Source organism: Anas acuta, chromosome 11 (genome assembly GCF_963932015.1).
Source record: "Anas acuta chromosome 11, bAnaAcu1.1, whole genome shotgun sequence".
In the NCBI taxonomy this organism is placed as follows: Eukaryota; Metazoa; Chordata; class Aves; order Anseriformes; family Anatidae; genus Anas; species Anas acuta.
In genome coordinates this window covers 7260519-7281608 of record NC_088989.1, presented here as the reverse complement: position 1 = coordinate 7281608, position 21090 = coordinate 7260519, and the positions used below count along the sequence as shown (strand labels likewise).

Here is a 21090-nt window from a genome sequence, read left to right as displayed (position 1 = left end):
CAAGTCGCTGCAGAGGTTCCTGCTCACTGCACTGCGCCGGGCTGTGCAGGAGGCCAACCCCCCCAGCGCCCCGGGGCACCTCCAGCACCACTGTTATCTACAGGAGAAGCTCAGGGTGCTGCTCTCTATGCCAGCACCACCACCACTACCTACAGGAGAAGCTCATTGTGCTCCTCTCCACACAAGGACAATGCCTGACCCTTTGTGGCTCTTCCATAGCCAAACCTTTTGTCTCCTTAGAGGCAAGATCCCCAAAGGGCTGCTGGATGAGCTGTGCTGGAAGGATTTCAGTGCCTGTCTTAGGCTCTGCTTATGGCTGCTCTTCATCTATCTCCATGGTGATTAGAGAGAGGCCTGAAGTGGTAAATCTGCTGAAAGACCCAGCAACACAGATAGAGAAGCGTAGTTAGAAAGCTCATGTTTGTTTTGAGGAGCACAGTGACCTCTGAAAGAAACAGGTGCTGGAAGAACCTAAAAATACATCAACCTGGGTAACGCATCAGACGTCAGTACCTACTGCGAGAACTCATGGACTTTTTTTCTCCTGAGCATCCCAGACTCCCTGAGGGGAAATAATTTCTTAAGTATCACCTCAGGGATCAAAGAAGCATCCACATCTACTGGTATATATCACCACTGTGCTGGAGATGGGTCTCAATTGCTGTCCATGGCATGCTGCAATCATCAGATAACACGTCTACGGGGTCAGGCATTGCCTTGTTGCTAGATAGCTGTATTTCTACCCGAAGATAGAGTGACACAGGACAGCATGGGCTCCAGAAGCCACTGGGCCCAGGGCAATGCTGAGAGCAGGAGGCTCCAGCTTGGGTATGGTCCTGCAAGGAGACTTCTGTAATGCACCTGGTTTGTGTCCCCTCAGCCTGAGGGACAGGCAGAGCTCCTCCAGGATCATCTGAACCTGGCCATGCACCCAACCTGGCACCTCCTGGGAGGCTCCCAGGGAGCCTCCACCACAGGGAAGGGGACAGAAGACAAGGCTGCTGCCTGACTGCCACGGCTGGTTGGCACCAAATGGTGCTGCGGGGCTGAAAGCAAGCACTAAGCCAGGCTTGTAAAGACAAGAGGGGGAAAAAAAAAGAAACCTAAACAACTGGATTTTCTCTAATCAGACAGATAATATTTACAGCCTATGGGTGGTGCCAAAATATTTCAGGAAATGCCTAAGCCCTTTGAATAAATCTCAGGAAAACACGGGATTTAAAGACAGTAACTGTAACAATAAGAATGAAAGCCTTCTACCCTCTCCCAGCCTCCTTACATGGTTTAAAATGATTGCCATAGCAATTATCAAGGCTAAGCTCATTTTGTAGTCCCCACTGCAAATTAAGTTCTGAGTTGAACATGTAAAAGATCAGCATAAAAACTAAACGAATTGTGTAAGCTGCACGGAGCAGAAATCAATGCACTTTCCACGCAGACAGCATGCTGAGGTCTAATCCGTCCTGTTAAATTCCTACACAGAGATACTCGAACTTCATTAGAGAGATTATTTCCCATAAGTGAAACTTCTTGCCCATTTTTAGAGTGACCTGCTGGCTTTGTCCGTCTGTGCTGGGCTTACTGCAGGGGCACGGTGGCCCAGGAGAGCAGAAATGTGTGCCAGCTGCCCCAGGCACACTGGCATCCCACCACTTCTTCCCCATGAAACAGCGATATGCCTGTCTGTACCTGTTCCTTTCCACAACCACAACAAAATCCATCCTGAAAGTATTTTGTTTCCCCCCTCTCAGTTGCCAGTTACGCCTACAGACACAAAAAACCCAAGTCCCCTGAGGACTGCATCCTGACGTCACTACATTTGTGCGTTCAGACCAGACCTGCATCAGAAAGTTTCTACAGCACACGCAGAAACAGAACCGTACGCAGCAAGTGCTCGCTTCCCTAAAAAATTAGGGCAGTTATTTCTAAAGAGCGGATTCGCACAATATATTTTGGCATCTTGGCGTTACAGTTACCTGCTCGGGTTTCAGGCCGGGGGGCACCCACGCATACTCCTCCAGGGCACAGCCCGAGTCGTCGTCGGAGGTGGAATTCCTCTGGAAGTCGAACATGAGCTTGGTGACGGTCTTCTCCATCTCCAAAGGCATAACTGTCACGATGTGCTCTTCCTGGGAGCACTTACAGTGAAGGCAAATCTTCCTGCAAGGGGAAGAGAGAGAAAAAAAGAAGAGTTCCCCTAGTGAGCTGCACTGCAAACGGGAAACAGCCGAGATCCCTGCCAGCCGCTGGCCTGCAGCTACTGAGCTCAGCCACTTTTTTTTTTTATGCTCAGGCATTTTCTAACAAAGCATTTGTCCCTCTTGCACGCAGGAAATAAAAAGTCCGTATTTGCTATAACAACACTTGGCAATTCAGCTGAGTCAGGCTGTCAGGCATTTGGGGCTATGTAATTGCTCGTCCCTCTGCTGCTCTGCAGAGAGCATTTCCAGGGGCCACGCGCCCGCCTGGCACGGACCGGCCGGTAATTGCAGAGCACTTACCAAAATTAGGACAGCCAAGCTCTTGGCTAATGCATAAAATGGTGGATTGACTGGGAAGCTGTGAATGACAAGTCCTTTTAGCATGCTGATAGCATAAATTTGCTTATTAAAGTAGCATAAAAATTGATTATAGTCTGAACATATACAGCTAAATTAAATTAAGGGAGGCGACACAAGCTGCAGTCGCACGCCAGCGGGATGCTAACGGCCCAGCTCGATGGCACACGCCTCGGCTCAGCGGCATGTCAGCTTGCTCGCTGCCCAAGACACATGCAATGCTGTAATATAATTTATTATAATAAGAAGTACAGAGAGAGCAACCAAAAGGTTGCCATTTAACACACATTAGCTTAACTCAGTGCAACTACCACCACTTAACGTTTCTTTTAAGTGTGTATTCCTGCAGCTGATGGTCCAGAGGAGATTTTTTCATGGGCATGGACCCAAGTATCCAGCTGCTCTGCTGCTAGAACACCCCAGCCATTCACCAGGGGTGATAGCGAAGGACAAAGCAGCCTGAAAACACTCCCCATGCCCCCAAATGGGGGTTAGAGTGCTGATAAATTGCTTTCTATTTCTGAAAATACAATGCTCTTCCACAATGTGGGTCAATGTTATCTATTTTAAAGTAACCGCGCAGGGTTCTGAATTAATTTGAGCTAATCAAACGCTGCTGACTTCTGAGGAACTGGGTGCCACTTCACGTGGGCAGCAGAAGGGGGAATCAGGCCCACATTTCAGAAATAAGGTAACAGACAAAAAGCAGGAGAAAAGTTACTGCGACCACTGCAGCTCTCTCTGCTATAACGCTGTAATTTCTCTGCCCTCCAAAGAAAATTGGAGGGCAGGAACAGTTAAACATCAGGGGCTTTCATTTTCAAACACCTTTCCTTCTCTTTAACCACCGCGCAAAGGCCAGCAAAGCATACCAGTGCTCCGATCCAGCTTTGAGTCTAAATTTCCACTTGGCCATTACAGCACAAAAAATGCACTCTAGCAAAAGTCAAGAGGCTCCGTTCAGTCAAGCCAGGGAGATTTGCCAGATTTTCCCATTTCCTGCCTTTCATCAGATCTAACGTACACACAGACCCAAACGCACCCCGAGTGTCTGGTTTGCGTCCAGCCAGAGCGTCTCGGCATCGCCTCCGGCCGTTACCTTCAAAAATAATCAAGGCACAATTTCATGCGAATACTTTAATTAATCAGCTACTGTAGAAAGGCTCTCTGCCACAGCAAAGCTGCCGGTTCCTTAGCCGTTTCCATCTCATTTCACAACACGATTAGCAGCAGCTCGATACGCAACAAGATGTTAAAAATAATTAATAGCTCCAGAGCCTCACATTCGGGGTTTGCGACTTGGGCAGTTATCCTAACGGAGTTTAGGGCTCCTTTGCCAAATTTAATTTTCAGGACATCAATCACGGGCTTCAAAAGGAGACAGCCCAGCAGCGTGTGCTCGGAGAGCTAATGAGAGAAATCGTGGTATCAGGTGGCAGGGTGGAGAAAACGGCACGGGGAGGGAGGCTGAGAGCAGGCAGCCTCTGCCCCGCTGCCGCCGGGATGTGCTACGTGCCAGCAGCCACGGAAGGATCAGGAGAGCCAAGGATGAGAAGGACACATGGAGCCCCTTGTGACGTCCCCAGGCCGGGACAACGGGCTTCATAAAAACTTTGCACTGTTAAAAATTGAGCATGGGGTTTCTGCAGCCTCCCTGGGCGAACCATACAAACTTGAAGATCTTGCCCTGGAGATGTTCAGTACTCCTCCTTTCCCCTCGTTAAAAACAGAAGATTAACAGTTTTAATTACAAGTATTTTCTTTATGTTAGGATATGCTGTTTCATGGGAACAATACTCAGCATCCTAAGAGTATCTTTCTACTCCTATGATATGGTTTCCATGACTTCTTCACATAGGTCTCACTTATTCAACTTTACTTGATCATCTTCCAGCTCCCTATAATTAAAAATAATTCCCCATAGCGAAAGCTTAATATAAAAATGTACATTTCAAACGTGAGATGAAACTGCAAAAGCAATATCCCCAGTCACAACTCAAAGCAGGAGGGCATTGAGCGAGATAACGCCGGTGCTCGATCGTGTGAATAGTGACCAGAGCAATAAGATGCTGGTGCTGCTGATGCCCTGGTGCTGAGCTGATGGGTTTTGGGGACACGTGGGGCCACCAGCCCGCCCTGCTGCTCCCTCTACCACATTAGGCATTACTGTGGCCACAGGATGAGCATCCAAGCCCGGAGCTGCTCAGCACTGCCCCGGCGTGCTGCATGCCTTTCCTTATACAGGGTGCCGAGCTGCACGTCCTGCACAGGGACAAACCCTCGGCTTGGCCAGCCACCAGCCTCAGCTGAACACCACCACCTTGTCTGGAACGGCTGCTGCTCCCCAGCTCAGCTCACAGCGTCAGCCAAGGAGCCCGATGCTGCTGGTGGTGAGAGCAGGCGGCTGCTTTCTGTTGGTTGGGTGGTGGTTTTTTTTGAAAGTAAGAACAAAATCAGGCCAAATGCTCCCTGGAAATCCTATCTTCATTCCTGAGCCCTTCTGCCTTGCTCTCAGCCACGCTGGGGTGGCTCGTGCTAGCCCCTGAGAAAGCAGAAAGGATCTGCAAGCCCCTCTTGGGGAAGTCCTGCCCCAGAGTAACAGAGATGCGGAGATTTTGGTGCTGTTACTGGAAGCTGGGAGCATCCCAGAACCTCACCTGACTCCAGAGCTGAGAACTAGCAAAGAAAAGGCCAGTGATGCTCTGTTTCCTAACAAAGCAGGGAGAGCTGACAGCACTGCCAACCTCAGGCACGGAGAGCAAATCCAGGAGCTGCCAACCGAGAGCAAAGAGGAGAGGGACCGTGCTGAGGGAGGCACAGGCTGTGGAGCATCCTGGCACGTCTGCTCCGCGTGGAGCTGTGCGTGGGACAGCCCTGCAGCCGGGCTGGGAGGGGAGAAAACTGGGAGAAAATGACATTTCCTGGTTTCAGATGTAGCTGGAGAGAGGCCCGCCTCGAAGTGACTGCACATGGCACGAAGCAGCGGCGGCTTGAGAACAGATTGAAAAATTTGTTCTGCTCAGGGTCAGCAATTCAACGGGTGAGGTTACAAGATGGACACGTTTGATTTTGTGATGGCTGCTTGGTGTGGTGCTCCTGGCACCGGGGAGGCTCCAGCCCGTCCCGTTACCTCCCCACCCACTGCTAGCAGCCCTCAGCTGAGCCCTCTTTCTACAGCCCAAAACAGACACAAAAAGGGGAATGTAAAGGAAATGGGGCCAAAGAGATCAAGTGGAGAACCTGGCTGCAAAGTCCCTCTTGCTTGGGATGCAGAAGCACGCTTCTAACCCAGGTGCACATCCATGAGGTTCAACACAAGTCCAACTGACCAGCGAGGTCTCTGGGACAAGGATCTCTCTCGTTACACACAGCAGTCAGCCAATAATGCAGCAAATGGCACCAAAGCAATCCGTGCTCAGTTTAGGACAGTTTAAAGCCGTGGCAGAAACGTTAACATTCTTCCTGGACAAAGAAGGAGCTCGGCAAACAGCTCCTATCATCTACCCGCACCGCTTATCTCTGTTCCTCACTCGTTTCTTCTGTGATGGAAATAAATGGGTTGTACCAGGGAGCGATGTGAGGAACAGAGCCTTGTCCGCAGCCGGGCCACGAGACGCCTGTGCTCTGCTGTCATGAAGGATTTGCATGCATTTGTGAGCACATTAGCATGCAAGATTGGGAATCCCTCAAAAAGCAATCCTCTGCTCAGCTCGGATGTGAGGTCTGAAAAATAATGGGGCGATTCCCTTGCATCGTGGCGCAGAGTGATTTTTTTTTTTTTCCAGGATTGAGCCATCATTCTGATTGCAATCAGCCCTTTCGGCCAGTTGTATGTCACTAAACCACAAGGCTTCATAGGAAAAGGGAGAGGCTGCGGATTTGGGGCAGCTCATGTGACCCCTGAGCCTCTTAACAAGGGCTTCTTAATGTCTCTGCCTGTTATCTCCTCCCTTCATTTGAGAGCTAATGAGGCATCCTCCCACCCCGAGCGAGCTCCGGCTACACAGACCCATCTCTCCAGATCCCACAGGCAAGGCAGACATTTGTCCTGACCGAGAAACGAACGCAGCCCCTCACTCCTTCACCTCTCCTCCAGTAAGGGCAGTGCTCTCCCGTTTTACAGATGGGGAAGCTGAGGCACGGCAGCAGAGCTCTGCCCACGAATTCACCACGGCAGGCTGAAAGAAGAGTCACTGACTGGCACCCCACGTTGGAGCTGAAGCTCTGCATCCTCCTCCAACTCCTCGAACACCATATTTACCTTACACATAACCCCGGGCAGCTGCCCAGAGGTACCCAGTGCCCACAGAGCTCAGCTACGAAGTGGCATCTCTCTGGACAAAACGTTTCTGCCACTTCACACTCTTCTAGACCCACTTCAGCCAGGAAAAACAAACACAGCTATCAGCAGGAATGAATTGCAAAGACTTTGTAAGACCCGGGTTGAAAAGGAAGCTTAAAAAAAAAGCTTTTATCTGCAAAACCGGGGTGCACGAGGCTAATGGGGTTGTTAATTAGCCACAGGCATTTACAGTAGCAGCAATCCAAAGTCTGAGGACAGGGTGCCCTTGGTGGCCTCTAAGTACAGCTCGGTTGACCCTGGATGCTTGGATCAAGCAGTTGGCTTAAGAGATCACCATAAGGCAGCAGCAAGAGAGCAGGTAGCACAGTAATGCCACAAAGCCAAGGAAGCACAGTAATGCCACAAAGCCAAGGAAGGGAGAAATAATCCAGGAACCAAACTACTCCTAGGGCTGCAGCTCCTCCTGATCTCAGTGCTGACAGCCAAGCATGCACAGGCTGCACACCTCCAGAAAGGCTTGCAGCACATTGCTTTATTTTATTTCCCTCCGACCTTTGTGGTGCCAACAGCAGCAATTGCTAAGGCACTCGGGCTGGTGTTGAAACTTTTATGACAAACCCCATTTCCACTCCTGGAAAAATTCTCCCCTCCTGGCTGGTGTTGTCCATGCTCGGTTTCAGGCTGGAGACTAATTTTACTTTTAAGACTTGGTAAAAATCCTTTACCATTGCAGGATTTGCTCTTGCTTAATTAAGAAGGAAAAAGAACTACCCCCAGTATTGCCAATTTCAACAAAATATGAGCAAAACCAGCCTAGGATGGTTTTCCACTTGGTCTGCCTTCAGGGTGAGTTGAAGAAGCAGGTGGAGCATCTGCGTGTGGGTCCCCACTGCTGCCCCCAAATCCTGCTCCCCTGGGGCATGGCCCATAGCAGGCTCCGGTTTTGGTGTCTGTCACCTTCAGCGCCACGTGGTAGACAAGAGCCAGCAACACACAAAGCTGGGCACCTCCACGATGAGACCAAGAAATTGGGGCAAAACAATACACAACGTACTGGTGGAAGAAAATAAAACCACCACCATCAGATCCCCAGTCTGGGCTCTCTGTGTGTTCCTAGACAGGCAGGGTAGCAGGACTGCATCCAAAGACGTGGCCAGAGCTCTCAGCAGCACCACGGGACGGATCAAAACACACCAACCTGCCCATGCTCAGGTGCCACCCTGTGGCTACACCCAGCTGGAGGAGCTGGGGTGCTTTGTGGGTGGGTGGTGGAGCCCAGGGGTGCTCCAGCTCTCTCCAGTAACACCAGTCCCCTCCTGAGCTGGGCGAGGGCCCCAGGGTGCTGAGCAGGCTCCTGATCCTGATCCAGGCTGCTCCCCTGAGCTGCAGCCCCACCACTGACCACAACAGATCCAACACGAAGATGATTAAAATTAAGGAGTATAAATAACGTGGCAGCCCTCAGATGAAGTCTGGAGTTCTCAAGATATTTTGCAGAGGACGCAGCACTTTTTTTTCCCCCTAACACAGGTGAGACAGGGGTGGGCTCCCTGCGAGCCGCTGCGAGCTGCAGACCAAGCGAGGGAGAGAAGAGCAAGATGTGAGCCCCATCCCTGGCCAGGCAGGCCAGCAGGAGGGAAGGTGTCCAACAGGCTGCTCTGACACATCCTAAACGACGGAGGCAGCCTGCCAGCTCAGGCTCACATCTCAACATATCTGTTTGTTGTTTTATTTTTTTTCCCCTTAAAGGTCCAGCTCTTAGAATACAGAAATGAAAACAACCGCCTGTTTTTTCCCAGTCACGGAGATGAAATGCAAGGCGTTAGTTTCCAAGTCAGAGAGCACAATAGGCTCAGTAACGACCCCAAAGCTGGTAGGGAACCAATCCTTAAGACATTCTCATGATTTTGGGAAGGGAGCCCCAGGAAGGGGGCTGGGGACGCCTGGAGGGGTTTGGTGTCCCCTGTGGCAGGACAAGCCCAGCCCCAGAGCTCAGCTGTGCCTGGCAGGGACCGAGCCCTCACGCTGGGCTTTGCTCAGCATCGCTCCCTGCCCAGCTGCCCAGCACTGCCTACACCACGGGTTATCTTGTTGGTTTTTTAATTACATCGTTCAGCAGCTTTGCAGCCCAACGAGACACAGAGCTGCATCTCAATGGGTTTCTTTCCACTGCTTACCTGAAGGAAGAAAACTGCCTTCAACCTCAGGCTCTAGCAAGACACAGCCTCTACCTCTGGATCCAAAACCAGCTCTCCACAAGCCAGGGAGCAGCCCGGCTCTGCTCACCATGCAGATCCTCACAGTCCCTTCTGCGTAACACCAGTCCCTCCATGAGCAGGATTTATCTCCCCGTCCCTCTCCCTTCACCCACCAGTTCTATCTCCTGCGGTGGTCCCCGGCCAGCAGCGAGGCTGGAGCAGGAGCTGTGATGTGCCCCGGGCTGTCTGTGCTGGCTAAAGGGACCTCACCCGCTCCCATTTGCAGCATGACAAGCAGAAACCAGGGGAGCAGCGAACCCCTTTCAATTTCAGCACATCCCAGGCCGCGTGTCCTAGAGGAAAAAACCTGACTGATAGGCAAAATGCTCAGACGCGGGATAAGCTACGCTCGAAATTGTAATTATTTCAATAGCTGAGGCTTAGACAGCGTCCCCCGAGAGAGGCAGTGCTGACCCAGTTGTGCAAGCAATCGCTGCCAGGCTGCTCTGTGTGTGTGTGCCGGATCACCCCGAGCCGGGCTGCCACCAGCAAGTGCAGGAGGCTGGGTTTTTGTTCAGCTCCATCCGCCTGGTATGAAACAAGCGGCAGGAGAAGATTAAAATGCGAAGGAAAACACAACCTGGTTAGCTGCAGATAGTTTTACTTGACAAATCTTTATCGCGGGCTCAAGCCGGCACCCTTATAAACACAAGGCATCGATGTGAGATGTTCGAGTGCTCCCACAGCAGGTGAAAAAATAGTGGAATAAAAATAAATCAGATAAGTTACAAGATGAGGGAGCTAAAACTGAAAGGATGACACTGCATCTGGTGCGAATAATTATTTTGGCATTATTCTGCCCAGTGCTAATCCTCAACAGCTCGAACAGATTCAATCACTGTTTAACCAAGGAATCATGACTACAAAACAAAGAGTAACTGGATTAAAATCTTTCCATGGTCACAGGTCACGTCTGTGTCACATCTGCTTAAAATGTTCCTCCAAGGAATAGAAAAAAAAAAAAAAAGATTTGACTTTAGAAGATTGCATCGAAATACACAGCCTCCAGGTTTCAGTTCTAGCTTGGTTTATACTTAGGCATTCTGGCATTGAAAGGAAGGAGGTATTATTACTTCAAAACTGTCTGTTCTCAGGAATCCAAACCCAGCACAATAAACATCTGAGCAGTAATGTCATCATCCACAATACCAGCCTGCACACAGCCTGCTCAGAAAATGCCCAGAGAACCCAGGCTTCCTGAGGCTGCGCTTGCCAAAGCAATAAAATTAGCACTGAGAGATGAGGATTTTTTTAATACTTATTTAAAGCCAGCTGAGCCTTTCTGATTATTTTTAAAATGAAAAATCTGTTCGAGTGGCATCACCGCTGCTGACTTCCTGCGGCGGCAGCGGTGCAATTTAACCATTAACCTTTTACATCCATAAACAACGAGAACAGCTGAAAAAAAACCCCACAGCCCCTCTCTAAAGGTCGCCACCAACTAACAGTGCGTGGAGCAAAGTTATCAGGCAGCTACGTGCACGCACAGAACACCGCTCATCCCTCCTCCCTTCTGCTTTCCATTCCTCCCAAAAACACACGACGACTCCGAAGCTGTTGCAAAAAGGCAGCCTCTTACCTGTCCCCGCCGACGACCGTGTTAGTTGTGACAGCTCGCTTTGGGCTGGCGAGCTGCTCCCCGGCACGCCGCAGTGCAATAAAGCATCCTGTATGCTCGCAGAACAGCGCAACAGCCCGGCCGGGGCGACGGCGAGGCAGGCAGCAGGGCTCTGCTTGGAGCACTCAGAGCAGGCTCGTGCTCAACGTGGTGTAGCAGCGGGGAAAATCACCCGTGGAAAACCGCGCCGCTCCTGCCCCACGCATCAAGCTTTCGCTTCCATTGCCTCACTCAAATCGCAGCTCTGGGGGGGTGCCTCCCTCTCTGCTCCCAACCAGCTGAATCCAGCAGCCCCCGGAGCTGCCTTCCCCTCGGTGACCCTTGGCGGTGGCGCTGGGATGTCCGACTCGCTCTGCGAGCGCCGGGCACTAAGGAGCAGAGATGCAGCCCGCCGAGAAGAACTGCGGGAGCGGCGCGGGGCTCTGCTGTTGCATTGCTCTCCTCTGCTGCATGCTAATGAGCAATGATGTCAGCCAGCCAAAGGCACCGCATCCGGACCGCGCGCCGCCACGCCACGGCCACCCTCGCATCGATTTACATGGCAATCAGCCCGCTCCTATAAATCAATAAGCCCTGCGGGCTGCTTTGGGAAAGGGAGAGCAAATCCTTCCCTCTGGCTCGCATGTGCGCCTTTCAAAGAGTTGGCTCTGCACCAGCCGCCCAAATTGAATGGTGTGAAGACGCTAATTATCCTTCCCCAACCATCTTCTCATTTGATGCTGACCCAATCGCAACTTGCTGTCAAACTTAAGGCACGGCTTCGTAGGTAAGCGGGCTATTACAGCAACGATCTGCTGGCTCTGAGCAACGGATCATTTTTCTCCTGGCTTTCAGTGCCCTCTTAATTATTTTCTGCAGTCACTCGCTACGATTCCCCACTGGTTTTTCAGACGCAGCCTGTTTGCGCACCAGCAGGGCTAAACATTCTGGGAAACGTGAGTTATTAGCGTGGCGTTTCGGCTGCCGCATATTTTAATGCATTTTCTCTGCTACAGCCCCCAGAGATGCCCCGTTCACACCTTTTCTGAGCACCTCGGGCAGGCGCTGCAGCCCCTGGGAGCAGCTGCCCCAGCGGGGACGCTGAAGCCTCGTGCCCCGTGGGGGAAAAGCAAAGGCACGGAGGGATGGAGCTCCGCTGCTGGGAGCTCTCAGCTCGTTGCTTGGGAATAAGGTCGCAAACGAACCTGTGGTGTTTGCAGAGTGAAATTTGAAAACCTCATTTCCGGGTTTTGGGATGATAAAAGAGGCAAATAAAACGTTCCCAATGTGTATTGTTTCCACGGCGTGCTACTCGCTTCCAGGGCCTAGCTCCAGCTCTGCGAGCCCTCGCTTTTGGCAACGCTAACCGTGTTTACAGAACACAGACGGGTGCAGAAACTACAGCTGCGAGTCTTCCTCCAGCCTAAAAATGCCTTAAATTATCATTATTAAGGTCATAAATTAGGTTTCATTACAGAGCATTATGCTCCAAGTACGCAGGGCGAGCCCTTCAGCCGGGACACCCAGCGCAGCGCCGCCCAACTCGCCCGGCACAGCACAAGGCACAGGACAGACAGACAGACAGACAGGGGAAGTGCAGAGCCCTCACCTGGCTCAGGCACCACGTTAGACGAAAGGCAATATTCCTGGCCATTAATTAATTAAGTAACACTTTCTTACTCCCCTCTCTTTCTGAATCAGAAGCAGCAAGTGCAGGAGCTGATCTCTGAATCTGTTCCTGCGCCCAGCTGGGTCAAAGCTTCCCCTGGTGGCAGCAGCATCACCACCACCTCTGCTGAGCGATGCCGAGGAAGATCCCCTCCGACCACACTTGCAGGAAAAAAGCCCCCCCTGCCCTCCAGCCTCCTAAGCTGTCACATTTTGTCCTCTCCAGCTTTCGCCGGCATTGCAGGCAGGCTGTCAGCTCGCCTCTGTCTGCTGAGCGTGCCAAGGCCCCAGGATGACGTATTTTCCTCTTAACTTCAGAACATGTTAATTAAAATACAAAGGAAGTGAGACAAAACCAAACGGGGCAAAAGCAAATAAAGAAGGCTGCTTGTAAAATGATAATGTAGAGCAGAAACTCTGCAGAGCAGAAATTACCCGTGTTTACTGTAACAGCCTTCCCTGGAAATACGTTGTTAAAAGCACACGGCAGTAATAGGGGCTGCGGCTAGCACAAAGAACGCGCACCACTCAACATGACAGGTCCTGTAGGTGCTAATTTTCACTGAATACATGAGTAAAACGCCTGCCTTTATCTGCATTAACTTCCGAGGAGCGAAGGCCCCGAGCTATAAACACTCGGGAGCAAGGCGTCAATTAGTGCACTGAGTGCCACTCCAGCAGGGTGCGAGCTCTGAGCCCACCTCTCATACACGTGCTCCGTGCCACTTGCTCTGCAGTAGCCTGGACACCCCAGAATCAGCCTGGCACAGCCCCGAGGGCAGGGAGATGGAGGTGTGAGCCCCAGGCACCCAACTGGGTGCCCTACAGCAGAGCTGAGTCCTGCAGCACGTTTTGCTTGGCTGTCTTGGCCAACTGGGTCATCCCAAAGGAAGAGATCTCAGCAGAAGCTGCAAACTTTTAAGTGTAAGTTGATTCACAAAGAAGCTGCAGGCTTTTAAGTTGATGCAGTGAGATGAAAGGCGGGTGAGAATCATGAGCTGATGTAAAGGATCAGCCACGCCACTGCTTACAGCATCTCAGCCGCACGGCTACGAGCAAGCGCGCGGTGTCTCCGAACAGCGAGCCTAATCAGTTCCTGGCAGACTTCCTGCTGTGATACTCACAGGCCTAAATATCCCCAAAATCCAATGAACGGGCTATTCTGGGACAAGAAATCAGATTAGAAGATGCCACTTGTGGACACACAACTGTCTTTGGAAAGTGGAAATGAGCCTTCCTGCTCTGAGAGCTGCCAGCGCCTTGGCAATTGCTCCATATTACTGCTACCTACTCAGCGCCTGTGAAAAGGTCATGTGTTGGAATAACTCCAGAAGGCACGCAGTATTTCTTGATGGATGCTGCACATTACGCAGGTGAAATGGGTGTTTCATTAAGCAGCAAGGTGAGGACTGAGCCGGCAGAGTGTATTTCTGAAGGTCACATGAAGGACTTGCATCATTACAGGGATGGATGCTGACAACTACCCGCAGGGAAGCGAATACTCTGAACAACCCGAGGTACAGCCTGAGCTACTGAAATAGAAAAGCAATTGCATCAGAGCAGGAAGCCATGCTCAGGTTCAGAAGTGTGTGATGGCCAGCTCTGCTCATAACCACAGCCACTTCTTTCTGCCCTTTGCTCCAGGTTTTAAAGGCAAAGACCCAAGCTTTAAACTTTCTGACATTTGCACAAACTCAACCCTACAGCTGGTATGAAAAGTCGCTGTAAAAGAGCTCGCATCTTTCAAGTGCTGTCTTCTTTATCACCTTGGCGTATCGATCAGCCGCCAGGCTCCACGTGATGCTGTTTGTGATCACAGCGAGCTACAAGGCACGGCCACGTGCAGCCACAGCAGCCTGGCACCCTCAAGGTCACCGGCTGCTAAACCTGATGGATGTCAGGTCAAGTTGCCTTTCTGAATTATTTAGTGAACATCTTCTGCTTGTCAGGGACGTGCTACCACGGGATGCTGTGCAGGCTCCAGCTTCTGCTGTCCCTGAAAGCTGCCTGTGGGACAAAGGCTGTCCCCCTGCGCTCCTGGGCTGCTCAGGGACGGTGACACAGCAGGTCAGCAGCTCCCCTTCGCCAAGCCTGGCTTTGTGCACAACAACAGCTTATTTTCCCACCTCTTTCTACCCACAGAAATGCAGGACTGGATATGCACGGTGTTCTTTTTCCCCTCCGTTCCCACACTCGCCCTGTAATTTGCACAGCAATCTCCGCTCTCCCAGCCAGTGCTGGCTCCGATGCCAGGACGGGCTGTGCTCCGTGCAGTCCCAGCACGCTGCCTGGGGCTGGGGACATCTGGGACATGAGCAGGGACACCGTCGGGACCTCACACCCAAGGCCACAGGGCAGCAGAGCAAGAAGCTCTGCAAACACCGGATACCTCTCAGTGCCAGAACTGCGGATGCCTCATCTCCAAAAAACTCTGAGGAAAAACGGGGTAGAGGCAAAGGAAGTAGCATCCCATGCAGAGCGTTAATCCCAAACCCCAGCCTGCTCAGCTCTTCCCCAGGACTGCCGTTCGTACCTTCACGTGGCTGCTGCCATGCGCGAGACAGACACGTTCCTCCTGCTGTTCCTGCTGCTGCGCTTCACTTATTTTTGGCAGACGCACGGGTAAGGATCCGTGCTGTCAGTCTGCAAGGAGGAATTTAGCTTTTAAAACCGTATCGAGCCCGGCAGCAGACGACACAGAAGGGGAGGCAGAGCCTGTAAGCACCACAGACGATTTCAGACAGCTATCGGTGCTCCCTGCTAATTCAGCCAGCGAGACAGACCCGACCCTCACCCTGCACATGCAGCCCACGTGCCCTGGCACCCCTGGACCACACAAACCTGCGATTTCAGGTGGTGAAAGGTGGGAGGACCTGGCACTGTGCACACACAGCCCAGCGAGCACACAGCCTGGGTGCACACACACCGACAGCACGCCCCGGTACCAGAGCTGCAGGCTGGGTTTCCATCCATCGCTGTATTCCACCTCCTTTTTTTTTTTTTAATCACCTTAATGCAAGAAGCTTTACACAGCTTAACAACAAAAAGGCTTTTCATAGCCTCTGGCTTGAACTCTGCACTACTACGTTTTTTACTTTTGTATGTTAAAATCAAATTTGTAACAGAATGTGAACAACAATCTGCATGCTCAAGTTTTGTTTCTTCCCCTTTGCCAGCCTGACAGCATTCTCATCTGAAGGCTTTTTAATAGTGTCCCTTAATAATGTCTACAAAAACCTCATTAGAGCACTGCATCGAACCTTAAGCTAAATCAACTCAAAGCACTATTTTTTAATTAAATATTTTTCTTGGGGCCTTTCCACAAACAATAAAGCACTCAGTGAAAATATGCTACGAAGGAAATCCATAAATCTTCAGCTTATCTTGCGGTGCATTTTCCAAAGATCTAAACCTTTGATCGGTTACACAAATTAATTTTCCATTTACAAAAAAGAGAAGATGTGCGTACAGGATAACCCCGCGCTACCACGTACCTCAGCAGCAGCTCAGGGCTCCCTCGCTGCAGCCCTTCTCTCTACCTGACACTGCCAGGGTTGCTGTCACTGCAGATGATTTTTTATTTATTTAATTTTGCTTCAAACCTGTCTGATAAGGTGTTTTGGGTCAGCAGTTGTGCCCTGAGGGTTTCATGTCTTTGCTCACAGTGCTCCCTCAGCATCATGCATGAGAAGGCTCTGCCTCCGCCCGCTCCCCCCAAAACCCCATTATCGCAGTGTTTTCTTTTCCCTGCACGTTCAAGCATCTCCATGCTCAGCAGCGAGCCTTGAGCCAGCCCAGGGCCCTGCCCAAGCAACATGAGCAGGGTTTGTACCCACCAGACCCCAACCGTGCCAGCCTTCCCTGGTTGGCAGCTGGATTTCGGCACTACCCCTTGCCCTGGGCAGCATACGTTGGCCAAACTGCCCCAAAACAACCAGTGGTTTAAGCTAGCTGTGTTTCTGCTCTGACATGGCCAGATAGGAGTGCTTGCTCCCTTGGCCAGCTAAGAGAAGAGACCTGCTTGGTCCCCAGCTGCATTAAATGCAGCAAGGTAACGCCAGCACATTTTAGATTCATCTCCTGCTCCTGTGACATATCACACGTCTGGGAGGAGAACGTGTGTTTGTCACGAACATAAATGGGCTTTCATGATGCCTGCGAGTCTTTTACATTTCCAAGTGGATCTGCAAATGCAGGGAGATTGCCTGTGGTCAGGAACGTGGTGGGTCCTCACGTCGGGTAATGAACAGCCTCTTTAAAGCTCAATGGGAAGAGAGGTGCCAAAATGGGTTTTGATTTCCTACCCTGACATTAAATTAAAACAAATAAATAAATAAAATACTGGCAGCTCAACTTAATTTCACTGTCCCCAGCCCATTCTGGACCATAACCCCCACGCACCCTGCCTGGAGTGCATGGGGCAGGTCAATACCTTTTGGGATACTGCAAGGCTTACAGCCTGCCTGCCCCGGTACGAAGGCTGGATGGAGCCCACGTGTCCCTGAGACAGGCTGGCACGGGATGCAAATGACAATAGTTGTTTGCTATCCTTCCCTTTGTTTTAATTAGGAACAACAATTTGTTATCATGGCTTGACATTTGCTCCCACTCAGGAATAAATTGTTTCCTCAAATGATACGCTGAGATTACAACGGGTTTTGCGTGTTTGTATTGGTTTTAGTAGCTCATAACAAACCATGAAATTCATTACTCTTGCCACAAGCACCCATGAGATATGCCAACCAGGGTGTGATTTATACAGAGCTCGACTCACTGAAATTAAAAGGTTTTAGTGTTGCCTGCAAGAACTCAAAGATTCAAAATTTTATACAGCTCAGTTACAAAAAGTCTCGGGTTCAACCTATTCCATTGTTTTATCTGCCTAAGGAGCCTGAGCATTAAAGTCAGGGTAAAAACAATTCACTAGATATTAATTAAGTGTAAAATTTGAACAGTCTTTTTAGCGATAAGCCTTCCGGCCTGCAAGTTACTTCATTATCTTCTTTAACTACTTAGATGCTATGTACAGGAAGGTACTTAACAGCAAAACTTCTCCGCCACGAGATAATTTGGCAACAACGCTGAAAGAAATCACTGGAAACAGCCCGTGCCTCGGCATCCTTAGCAGAAAAGGCCTGTCAGTCATCTCCCAGCCCCGTTCCTCAATGCCACGTCAAGCCTCGTACATCAAGCACAATACACAAATCGCCAGCCCCATCAAGACCATTAGAGCTGCTCAGCCCGTCATGGAAAGGTCAGGCTGGCGCTGGCGGCGCGGGATCAATCACAGCCCTCATCAAAGGCGGCCACGGCCGAGCCCGCGAGAGCGCGCAGCTGGAAACCCCAATCCCCCCCTTTTCTAAGCTGTCATCTTCTAAACCGTTTTCCCTTATTGTAAAACACGGCCCAGCTTTTATCTTATCGCAATCTACAGGGAAAGGCAACTAAACCAGCTGCCGAACAAGCTGGGGAGAGCAGGACTCCAAGGGAGGGATTACGACCGTATCAGGCCTGGGTTGAGCAGGGACATGGCCCTAACTCCAGCGCAGCTCCCTGGGAGGCTGTGGGGTCCCAGCCCTCCTCGCTGCCCCTTGAGATGGGCACAAGCAGCACACAGCCCTTGCTCCAACCACCCTTGTGCTGCTAAGCCTGGACTTCCAGATGGCGCGTCCCAAGCAGGAGGTGTCCTTGGAGCATCCCTCCACGCCTTGTCCCCACTCGCCCTATATAACAGACTAGAGAAAGGTCAAAGCCACCTTGCAAGGAGGTGCTGGCTGATGCCACGATGGCAACAACGAGGCACAGAGTGCAGATGTCCCCAGCCAGGGGACAGCACGAGTGCCCTACACCCATGCAGGAGCATTAGGAAGACACAAACATCACCGTGCCGGGGTCCCCAAATGGGAGCCTGGGGTGCAGGGCTTGAGGGCACTACCAGCACTGGCTCACCAGGGCAGTAAAACTCAACCACTCGCATTTAACGCGGAGACGAGAGCAATATTGACTGCTATTGCTCCCACCAGCCAGTCCTTGCTAAGCAGGCTGAAAACCACAGGCCATTTCTTCCCTTCTTTTTATTTTTTTCCTACCAAACCCTGCTGCATGCAGCATTATCTTCAAAGGGTAAAGCAAACATGTTTGCTAAACATTAGCAGACTAAATACATCAGCCCTTTAGAACCAATTATTGCTGTTAGAGATTTAGTGAGCCTCATTGTTTCGTGGCTCAGAAAGCATTTTCCAGGCTGCTTTGGAGCAGGCTGTTCTTCAAAGCCAGTAACCCCCCGACTCGCCCCCCAAATAGAAACCAGGTGGGCATCCAGAGGAGCCGTGGTTTCTTTTTGTTGAGATTTAACTTGCATTGTCTCCTCGCAACAAAAGAACAGCTGCAATTTTGGGGGTCAGGGCGCTCGAGTCCAAAACCAGGGATCAAAACCCTTTGCTCCGCTGTCACACAGGAGGCAGAGCCAGCCACATCTTCTGGCAAAAGCCGTGCCACGTCTCACCCTTCTGTGCTCTTATTTCAGGGTAAATCAGCTAATCCCCAACATCCCTCCCACATGCCAAACAGGATTATTCCCCCGCAGCAGCACAGGGAAGCATAGGAGAAGGGCAGCTGGGCTCCCCGTGGAAGGAAACGCTTTGACTGTACCTCCAAAAGCCAGTCCCTGTCTCAAAGATGAGCAACCATGGATGGCCAAGCAGACAGATGGGGGAAGGAGAAGGGGAGCTCGTGGTACCGGTGAGACTGTTGTAATTAGTGTAATAAGCAGCAATCACAGCTCAACAGCTGCCTTCCCCTTGCTGAGCGTCTGCTCCACGCACCAGCACAAACCCACAGCCAAGGAGGATGCTGACACTTGCTGTACTCTGAATATCACCACTTTGAGGAAGTTTTCACTTGATTGAGGTTTTCTTTCCAGGTGAAATGCTGAGGGAAGCAGCCTTCCTGCTCTCCCAGCCCCTGCCCACCTGAGCAAGCAGCACCCCGTGTTACAGCAGGGTCATGACACCAGGCTCGGTTTTGGCATTGACTGACTTCGCGTGGGGCTTACAACAAGACCTCATTGCCCCTAAGCTGAGACCAACCTTTCTGAAGCCCAAGGAGCCTCAGAGAGGAACCATGCTACAGAAAACAGCAAACCATGGCAAATCATTTACTACAGCTGTGCCACCAGCCTTGCCTCTGACCAGCTTTAGGGGCTTGCTGGACTGCAAACGCAGCGAGCACAGGCACGGCCAAGACACTTGTGTGACAGCTACGGGTCCCGAAGGGCAAAATATGTCATGGCTTAGATGCAGGCTGCTTCTGAGTCCCTGGGCACACTGTGAACACATCCCCAGGGAGATCTGCTCCTTCTTGCTTCCTTCTGCCAGCCCTTTGTCTACAGGGATGGTCAATGGGAGCTGTCAGATGCTCGGGCCCTAATGGATATTTTGGCAGGAGTTAAGCGTGGAGCTCTCACTGATTTTTAGTGGGTGTTTGGCACCGATGAAGTGCCTAATGTGAAGATGTTCGGAGGTGTGAGCTCTAAACTCTTTATGTGAGGGTCTGTTTCCCACACTGTGGCTCCTACAGTGCTTCAGAAAATGAGCACGCTGAGAAAACAAATAATGACAAGCTCGGAAAGCAGAAAATGTTTACACCAAGGAAATTTAACCCCTCCTTTAAACAAGCTCCAGACCAGGCTGGGCAGGAGAGCCGAGGACTAATTGCAAACAGGCGGCGAACTGCTGGAACCAGCACGTCAACAAACACCATGCCGAAGGGTTAAAAAGCATGCAACACGAAGCCAGAACAAAGATTTCTTTAATTTCCCCGTGCAAAGAAACACGTTCGTATTTTCCCTGACAAGCGGCACGTCAAAGCAACAAAAGAAGAGCAAAAGAGCCATTTCTTGTGACTTTGATCAGCCCCAGCTCCCCAAAAGCGCCGCGGGTCGCCGCGTGCGCAAGGCGCAGCCACGAGCAGCCTCCCCGTTAATGAAGGCTAACGAGCAGCTCTGGCGGCAAGGTGAGCCCTGAGTTAATCAACGGTGGCTTACGCAGCGTGTGCCAACACCTCGGCTTATGCAGAGTGACAAAACACGACACAACAGCAGCAGTGAGCGGTGCTCAGCGCTGCGTGCCGGCGGCGGCCGCGTCATTTTCCTGGTGGCTGCAGGGAGGGAGCAGGCTTGCTCCTCGTGCTCGGGGCGGGACGAGCCGTGCTGTCGGGAAGCAAAGAGCCCCACATGCTTGAGCCTTTTGGTTGCAGCTCTGCTGTAAGGCACCAGTGGAAATTAATGGAGCTTTCAAGTGCATAAATGGATGGTGGAGTCAGCCACAGTGAATCTAATTAGTTGAGATCAGCATTTATTTTATACCAAGGGGCGTTCAGGTAAAGCAGGTATTTTCCCTTTATCTGTATACGTGCCTTTTACGCTTGGCAAATAGTCCACCAAACCCATCTCCTGATGCTCTGAAGTTCACACCAAGACACATTTGTCCTCCCATGCAGACAGCTACAGCTTCGCCCACGGGTGCAGCCTGGGCTGGGCACATCTCCTGGGGCAAGTGGTCTACAAGCCATCACCAACACAAGCCTGCATGTCCGAAGCCCACATCTGGCACATCTTGCAACCAGTACAATCCAGAACAAGGTATCCCGAGTCCTGACACAAGACCCTATTTCAAGGGAACGTTTAACCTGCCAGGTTGCTGATGT

General features: G+C 51.2%; 1 protein-coding gene across 4 annotated transcripts in view; it reads right to left on the bottom strand.

The window, feature by feature from the left end:
- The window catches only part of PRICKLE2 (prickle planar cell polarity protein 2), a 97371-nt gene that overhangs the window by 26467 nt on the left and 49814 nt on the right, over positions 1 to 21090 (bottom strand). For 2 of the 4 annotated variants that reach the window (XM_068694156.1, XM_068694159.1), the window contains one exon: positions 1977 to 2160. In XM_068694156.1, coding sequence (XP_068550257.1) covers positions 1977 to 2160 — 184 coding nt within the window. Of the gene's footprint in view, positions 1 to 1976; positions 2161 to 3600; positions 3697 to 10698; positions 11164 to 21090 lie in introns of those variants that run through there. The other 2 variants (XM_068694160.1, XM_068694157.1) reach the window with 2 other exon arrangements.